This window comes from Artemia sp. Qi Xiang Cuo, chromosome 3 (assembly GCF_049724085.1).
Source record: "Artemia sp. Qi Xiang Cuo chromosome 3, ASM4972408v1, whole genome shotgun sequence".
Classification (NCBI taxonomy): domain Eukaryota; kingdom Metazoa; phylum Arthropoda; class Branchiopoda; order Anostraca; family Artemiidae; genus Artemia; species Artemia sp. Qi Xiang Cuo.
In genome coordinates this window covers 83,788,056-83,797,015 of record NC_142796.1, presented here as the reverse complement: position 1 = coordinate 83,797,015, position 8,960 = coordinate 83,788,056, and the positions used below count along the sequence as shown (strand labels likewise).

Sequence of the window (8,960 nt, the reverse complement as noted above, 5' to 3'; positions counted from 1 at the left end):
AAGCAAAAGTGGCTAAGAAAATGTTTTAACAAAACTGATTAAACAAATTGCTTGAGAATAAGTCATACTTTTAGGAAAGCCAAGTTTTGCTAAAACGTTCCTTTTACTTTTGAAACTTGAGTATCCTAATATGCAACGTATTGTGAATTGCTGTATGTTTCTTCCTTTTATTTACTACTTCGTCCAATTGGATTAGTGAATTGTCTCCCCCCCCCCTTGATTTTGAAGATACATTTTCGGAGGAGTATTTCATTGGAATTCTTTTTTCTGGTATTTCATCAGAAAAATGAAAACGACAAGTTTGCCCCCCCCCCCTAAATTTTGCAAAATACAACTCATCCCCTTCCCCTAAATTTTCATGAATTGACGCCACTGCGTTCAACTCTGTTAAAAAAGCATCAAATCTCGTAGCCTCCAATAGGTTCTAGGAAGGATTTCTAGGAAAAAAGAAATAATCAATGTTCAGTAGAACTGGAGATGTTTTTTTTCAAATCTATAGAATTTCAACAAAAATACTAAAAAGAAGCATTTTCCAATGAAAATATACCCATAAGAGGTATTTTTCAAAATCTAGGGGTAGGGGAAAAAATATATGTGGTGGGTAGTCCAGATCATGTAGCACCCGTTAGCTCCCATAGATTCTTACTCAAAATAACATGGGATAATTTTTTTTTAGTAACACTCATTCAAAGACTTGTGTTTTAACAAAACTGATAAAGGAGAAGTTAATAATACGTCTTGTTTATAGCAAAGTAGAGTTATAAACTCTAATTCAAAACTGAGTTAATTCAATACTGAATTAAAGTTTAAAACTTAATTGACAATAAATACAGTTATCTTACAATAGCCTCTAACAGCACTATAATGCTCAAGTCCTGAATTGCCTTCCAAAAAGGCACCCACTTTCCCACAAGTCCTGAATTGCCTTCCAAAAAGGCACCCACTTTCCGCCACATGATGTGCATTTTAAAACCCATGCGTCCCACGCAGTTCTACCGCGCTTGGCACAGTTTCGGGAAATCATTGCACACTTCCACCATACTTGGCAACCAATATTAACCAGTTACTTCTTAACACAGAGAGTGCTCTGCTGTAGAATTACTAAATTATGGCAGCGTTGCCATAATTAGCCTGTTACAAAATGCTATCAGTTCACAGAAACCAAAAAAAAAAAAACATAAATTGTTCATAGATATGAACTGTTTTAGACCTAGCCTAACCTTCAGCATAGTGTGTTCACAAAAGATGGCTCTCAAATCACCACAATGTAAAATTTGGTTCATTATGTTTGAGTTCAAACAAACCATTAGCCAAACAGTAGATACCCCACAAATTTGTCACGCCAGGTAAACGAGGCATAAGATTTTTTAGTATATTGATCAGTTTTTTATCACTTTCTTCCTGTTCTTCTGGCATTTTTCCAAATATAAAATCATAATCTAAGGGAGATACAGCTAAGGATTTATCAAAATGTGTCACTTTAGACGCACCAGCAACAACTAAAACACTGCACCAAAACTGGACAAAATTGACATCATCTGATGCAATTAAAATTTTCTTTCCATTCAAAGTTTTCCACCTTGGTTTCCATTCAATAATCTCAGATTCAAAAATTGCACTGGGGAGGAGGTATTGGGTGTAGGCGAGAATGCTGTCGCGTCGTATTGAATCAGTTACCCAAGCATTATGAATAGGAGGGAATCCAGCAGCAAGGGCGTATACAAACTTCTCGGTTCTGCAGGCTCGATTGCTAATGACAAAAATTTGAAGCTTGGGATGGAGCTAAAAAAAAATAAATAAATAATTAATATACAAACAAAATAATGCAAAGAATAAAATATTAATAATAAAATGTAAAGTAAAATAAAAATAAATTTCCCTTCTTCGGCGTTATAAGAAAAACTTACAAGGAAACACGTTCACAAAAACGATAAAGACAAACAACACGAAAAAACAAACAAAAAGGAAAAATAAATAAAACCAAAACTGAGAGAAGTAAAAAGAACAAAAAAAAAAAAACCAACAAAGCCGAAAACTAAAAAAAAGGTAAATTCAAAATTAACAGAATTAAAATTTTTAAAGGAAAAGGAAACTAATTTCAAAAGCGAACCACTAGCTGCTGCTACCTACTTAATACTAGACTGGTGAGCGACTCGCTTTTGAAATTAGCTTTTTGGCTTTAGATTTTTTTTTAATTATGTTTATTTTGATTTTAACTATTGTTCGGTTTGCCGCATTGTTCAGTTTTTTTTTTTTAGGATTTTGCATTCTTATGATTCTAATTTTATATTTCTTATAGTTCCAATTTAAGATAAATTTTAATTCTAATTTGTAATGTATTATTTATAGCTAATAATAAAATAATTAATAGGGTAAATAAAGGCATCTCAAACGTATTCGTATTCCGAATACCAGCGCGACCACTTGGCTAGAATTACTGTTACGATGGTATATAAAAATGATGTAACCACATTTTGAACAATGATCACCTTTCCCCAGTTTTCAATAGTTCACCCTGGCACATCAAGATCAGGCCGTCCAACAGGGCCGTATACAAGAAAGGGGGGAGGGTACTCCCCCCTGTGAACTCTCTTCCTCCTTCCAAATGTTTTGTCCGACACGTAAAATATTAACAATATACGTACAAACAAATTTGTGTTGCGTGTTGTAAAGTTTTTTATACCTCCCTTACCTCCAACGCATCCCTCTTTGGGAATGCCATATCCTTCATAGCACTTTGAGGGAATTTATTTGACTGGGCAGGTCCCGCATCAGTGGCGTGCCATGCATAATTTCGCATACAAAATCTTGGCTGGGAAGCATAAATGGTAGCACATAAACAAGTTCAATCATTTAATTTGATAATTATATTGGTCTAATATCAATTATCCAACAATTAACTTACTATATGAACAACAAATTTATCTTTAGAGTGCTAATTGTGTTAATTACACTAAACAGAAACACTGTTTTTGAAGTTTTGAGTTTCTAATGTAATATAAAAATTTAATGTTTTTAAATTTTTCTGGGCGAGGGCGATCTTAATCCCTTTACGTGTACAAATAAGATCATAGATGACCACGGGACTGACCCTTTTCTTGGAAGGAGACAGGCTGTAAATACTTTTTTTTTTTTTAGAGAGGAGCAGGGGATGGGGAGAGTCCATTCGACCCATCCTAGGAGAAACTTTTCGATCAGCAGCCCCTCAAACTTTTCAGGTACAAGATAGAGGCTGTAAATATTTTTTTTTTTTTTTTTTTAGAGAGAGAGAGAGAGAGAGAGGAGCAGGGGATGAGGAGAGTCCATTCGACCCATCCTAGGAGAAACTTTTCGATCAGCAGCCCCTCAAACTTTTCAGGTCCAAAAATTTTTCAAGGATATTTGAGTAGTACATTAGGGACTTTCTAGCATTAGTTTTAGAACAGTTTTTCATGGATATCTTCCCATTCATTCGATAAAGGGGCTATAATTAATTCAGGCTCAATAAATTGGGGAAACCCATTTTACATATTTTCAACCAACTGATTTGAAAATAGGAGCTTTTTTTGCACACTGCTTCTCTCTCAGTATATTTGTTCGTTATCATTATGACCAGTTTCAATATTCATTATGACCATTTTTGATGCCTTACTTCTTTTCCAGCATATTTGACCTTTTTGCTATGACTAGTCTCAAAAGAGGAGCTTATAGGCCTATAGTACATTTTTTACTTCTTGCACCAGTTTCAGCATGTCTCATCTTATGATCAGTTTCAAAAGGAGCGCCTCTAAGAGTCTATTTTGATTTCACTTCTTTTCAGTAAATTTGACCTTTTTTGTCTATGACTAGTCTCAAAAGAGGAACTTATATAGTACATTTTTTACTTCTTGCCCCAATTTCAGCATTTTTCATGTTATGATCAGTTTCAAAAGGAGCATCACTAAGAATCTATTTTGATGTCACTTCTTTTTCAGTAAATTTGACCTTTTTTCTTTGACTAGTCTCAAAAGAGGAGCTTATATAGTAAATTTTTTACTTCTTGCACCAATTTCAGCATTTTTCACCTTATGATCAGTTTCAAAACGAACACCTCTAAGAATATATTTTGACGTCAATTAATTATCAGTAAGTTTGACATTTTTTATATGACTAGTCTCAAAAAAGGAGCTTATACAGTACATTTTTTACTTCTTGCACCAGTTTCAGCATGTTTCCCCTCATGATCAGTTTCAAAAATAGCACCTCTAAGAGTCTATTTTGATGTCACTTCTTTTTCAGTAAATTTGACCTTTTTTGTCTATGACTATTCTCAAAAGAGGAACTTATATAGCATATTTTTTACTTCTTGCCCCAATTTCAGCATTTTTGTGTTATTATCAGTTTCAAAAGGAGCACCTCTAAGAGCCTATTTTGATGTCACTTCTTTTTCAGTAAATTTGACCTTTTTTGTCTATGACTAGTCTCAAAAAAGGAGCTTATACAGTACATTTTTTACTTCTTGCACCAATTTCAGCATTTTTCATCTCATGATCAGTTTCAAAAGGAGCGCCTCTAAGAGTCTATTTTGATTTCACTTCTTTTCAGTAAATTTGACCTTTTTTCTTTGACTAGTCTCAAAAGAGGAACTTATAAAGAACATTTTTTACTTCTTGCCCCAATTTCAGCATTTTTCATGTTATGATCAGTTTCAAAAGGAGCATCCCTCAGAATCTATTTTGATTTCACTTCTTTTCAGTAAATTTGACCTTTTTTCTTTGACTAGTCTCAAAAGAGGAACTTATATAGTACATTTTTTACTTCTTGCCCCAATTTCAGCATTTTTCAACTTATGATCAGTTTCAAAACGAGCACCCCTAAGAATCTATTTTGATGTCACTTCTTTTTCAGTAAATTTGACCTTTTTTCTTTGACTAGTCTCAAAAGAGGAGCTTATATAGTAAATTTTTTACTTCTTGCCCCAATTTCAGCATTTTTCACCTTATGATCAGTTTCAAAAGGAGCACCTCTAAGAATATATTTTGACGTTACTTCATTATCAGTAAGTTTGACATTTTTTATATGAATAGTATCAAAAAAGGAGCTTATAAAGAACATTTTTTACTTCTTGCCCCAATTTCAGCATTTTTCATCTCATGATCAGTTTCAAAAGGAGCACCTCTAAGAATCTACTTTAATGTCACTTCATTTCAGTAAATTTGACCTTTTTTTTCTATGACTAGTCTCAAAAGAGGAACTTACATAGTACATTTTTTACTTCTTGCCCCAAATTCAGCATTTTCGTGTTATGATCAGTTTCAAAAGGAGCACCTCTAAGAGCCTATTTTGATGTCACTTCTTTTTCAGTAAATTTGACCTTTTTTGTCTATGACTAGTCTCAAAAGAGGAGCTTATATAGTACATTTTTTACTTCTTGCCCCAAATTCAGCATTTTCGTGTTATGATCAGTTTCAAAAGGAGCACCTCTAAGAGCCTATTTTGATGTCACTTCTTTTTCAGTAAATTTGACCTTTTTTTTCTTTGACTAGTCTCAAAAGAGGAGCCTATATAGTACATTTTTTACTTCTTGCACCAATTTCATCATTTTTCATGTTATGATCAGTTTCAAAAGGAGCACCTCTAAGAGTCTATTTTGATGTCACTTCTTTTTCAGTAGATTTGACTTTTTTTTTTATTTGACTAGTCTCAAAAGAGGAGCCTATACAGTACATTTTTTACTTCTTGCACCAATTTCAGCATTTTTCATGTTATGATCAGTTTCAAAAGGAGCATCTCTAAGAGTCTATTTTGATGTCACTTCTTTTTCAGTAGATTTGACCTTTTTTCTTTGACTAGTCTCAAAAGAGGAGCTTATATAGTACATTTTTTACTTCTTGAACCAATTTCAGCATTTTTCACCTTATGATCAGTTTCAAAAGGAGCATCCCTAAGAATCTATTTTGATGTCACTTCTTTTTCAGTAAATTTGACCTTTTTTCTTTGACTAGTCTCAAAAGAGGAGCTTATATAGTACATTTTTTACTTCTTGCACCAATTTCAGCATTTTTCACCTTATGATCAGTTTCAAAAGGAGCACCACTAAGAGTCTATTTTGACGTCACTTCATTTTCAGTAAGTTTGACCTTTTTTTCTATGACTAGTCTCAAAAAAGGAGCTTATACAGTACATTTTTTACTTCTTGCACCAATTTCAGCATTTTTCATGTTATGATCAGTTTCAAAAGGAGCATCCCTAAGAGTCTATTTTGATGTCACTTCTTTTTCAGTAAGTTTGACCTTTTTTCTTTGACTAGTCTCAAAAGAGGAGCTTATATAGTAAATTTTTTACTTCTTGCACCAATTTCAGCATTTTTCATCTCATGATCAGTTTCAAAAGGAGCACCTCTAAGAATATATTTTGACGTCACTTCATTTTCAGTAAGTTTGACCTTTTTTCTATGACTAGTATCAAAAAAGGAGCTTATAAAGTACATTTTTTACTTCTTGCCCCAATTTCAGCATTTTTCATGTTATGATCAGTTTCAAAAGGAGCATCCCTAAGAATCTATTTTGATTTCACTTCTTTTCAGTAAATTTGACCTTTTTTCTTTGACTATTCTCAAAAGAGGAGCTTATATAGTAAATTTTTTACTTCTTGACCCAATTTCAGCATTTTTCACCTTATGATCAGTTTCAAAACGAGCACCCCTCAGAGTCTATTTTGATGTCACTTCTTTTTCAGTAAATTTGACCTTTTTTCTTTGACTAGTATCAAAAGAGGAGCTTATATAGTAAATTTTTTACTTCTTGCACCAATTTCAGCATTTTTCACCTTATGATCAGTTTCAAAAGGAGCACCTCTAAGAATCTATTTTGACGTCACTTCATTTTCAGTAAGTTTGACCTTTTTTTCTATGACTAGTCTCAAAAAAGGAGCTTATACAGTACATTTTTTACTTCTTGCACCAATTTCAGCATTTTTCATGTTATGATCAGTTTCAAAAGGAGCATCCCTAAGAGTCTATTTTGATGTCACTTCTTTTTCAGTAAGTTTGACCTTTTTTCTTTGACTAGTCTCAAAAGAGGAGCTTATATAGTAAATTTTTTACTTCTTGCACCAATTTCAGCATTTTTCATCTCATGATCAGTTTCAAAAGGAGCACCTCTAAGAATCTATTTTGACGTCACTTCATTTTCAGTAAGTTTGACATTTTTTTATATGACTAGTCTCAAAAAAGGAGCTTATACAGTACATTTTTTACTTCTTGCACCAATTTCAGCATTTTTCATGTTATGATCAGTTTCAAAAGGAGCATCCCTAAGAGTCTATTTTGATGTCACTTCTTTTTCAGTAAGTTTGACCTTTTTTTCTATGACTAGTCTCAAAAAAGGAGCTTATACAGTACATTTTTTACTTCTTGCACCAATTTCAGCATTTTTCAAGTTATGATCAGTTTCAAAAGGAGCATCCCTAAGAGTCAATTTTTATGTCACTTCTTTTTCAGTAAGTTTGACCTTTTTTTCTATGACTAGTCTCAAAAAAGGAGCTTATACGGTACATTTTTTACTTCTTGCACCAATTTCAGCATTTTTCACCTTATGATCAGTTTCAAAAGGAGCACCTCTAAGAATCTATTTTGATGTCACTTCTTTTTCAGTAAGTTTGACCTTTTTTTCTATGACTAGTCTCAAAAAAGGAGCTTATACAGTACATTTTTTACTTCTTGCACCAATTTCAGCATTTTTCAAGTTATGATCAGTTTCAAAAGGAGCATCCCTAAGAGTCTATTTTGATGTCACTTCTTTTTCAGTAAGTTTGACCTTTTTTTCTATGACTAGTCTCAAAAAAGGAGCTTATACGGTACATTTTTTACTTCTTGCACCAATTTCAGCATTTTTCAACTTATGATCAGTTTCAAAAGGAGCACCACTAAGAGTCTATTTTGACGTCACTTCATTTTCAGTAAGTTTGACCTTTTTTCTATGACTAGTCTCAAAAAGGAGCTTATACAGTACATTTTTTACTTCTTGCACCAATTTCAGCATTTTTCATGTCATGATCAGTTTCAAAAGGAGCACCTCTAAGAATCTACTTTAACGTCACTTCATTTCAGTAAATTTGACCTTTTTTTTCTATGACTAGTCTCAAAAGAGGAGCTTATATAGTACATTTTTTATTTCTTGCACCAATTTCAGCATTTTTCATCTTATGATCAGTTCCAAAAGGAGCACCTCTAAGAGTCTATTTTGATTTCACTTCTTTTCAGTAAATTTGACCTTTTTTTTCTATGACTAGTCTCAAAAGAGGAACTTATATAGTACATTTTTTACTTCTTGCCCCAAATTCAGCATTTTCGTGTTATGATCAGTTTCAAAAGGAGCACCTCTAAGAGCCTATTTTGATGTCACTTCTTTTTCAGTAAATTTGACCTTTTTTGTCTATGACTAGTCTCAAAAGAGGAACTTATATAGTATATTTTTTACTTCTTGCCCCAAATTCAGCATTTTCGTGTTATGATCAGTTTCAAAAGGAGCACCTCTAAGAGCCTATTTTGATGTCACTTCTTTTTCAGTAAATTTGACCTATTTTTTTCTTTGACTAGTCTCAAAAGAGGAGCTTATATAGTACATTTTTTACTTCTTGCACCAATTTCAGCATTTTTCATGTTATGATCAGTTTCAAAAGGAGCACCTCTAAGAGTCTATTTTGATTTCACTTCTTTTCAGTAAATTTGACCTTTTTTGTCTATGACTAGTCTCAAAAGAGGAACTTATATAGTACATTTTTTACTTCTTGCCCCAAATTCAGCATTTTCGTGTTATGATCAGTTTCAAAAGGAGCACCTCTAAGAGCCTATTTTGATGTCACTTCTTTTTCAGTAAATTTGACCTTTTTTGTCTATGACTAGTCTCAAAAGAGGAACTTATATAGTATATTTTTTACTTCTTGCCCCAAATTCAGCATTTTCGTGTTATGATCAGTTTCAAAAGGAGCACCTCTAAGAG

The 8,960-nt window shown here is 32.9% G+C and overlaps 1 protein-coding gene across 2 annotated transcripts in view; it reads right to left on the bottom strand.

The window, feature by feature from the left end:
- Positions 1-439: 439 nt before the first annotated feature.
- The window catches only part of LOC148954646 (uncharacterized), a 46,867-nt gene continuing 38,346 nt past the window's right edge, over positions 440-8,960 (bottom strand). For both annotated transcript variants that reach the window (XM_089087180.1, XM_089087181.1), the window contains exon 5: positions 440-1,782. In XM_089087180.1, coding sequence (XP_088943306.1) covers positions 1,258-1,782 — 525 coding nt within the window. In that variant the 3' untranslated portion in view covers positions 440-1,257. The remainder of the gene's footprint in view (positions 1,783-8,960) is intronic.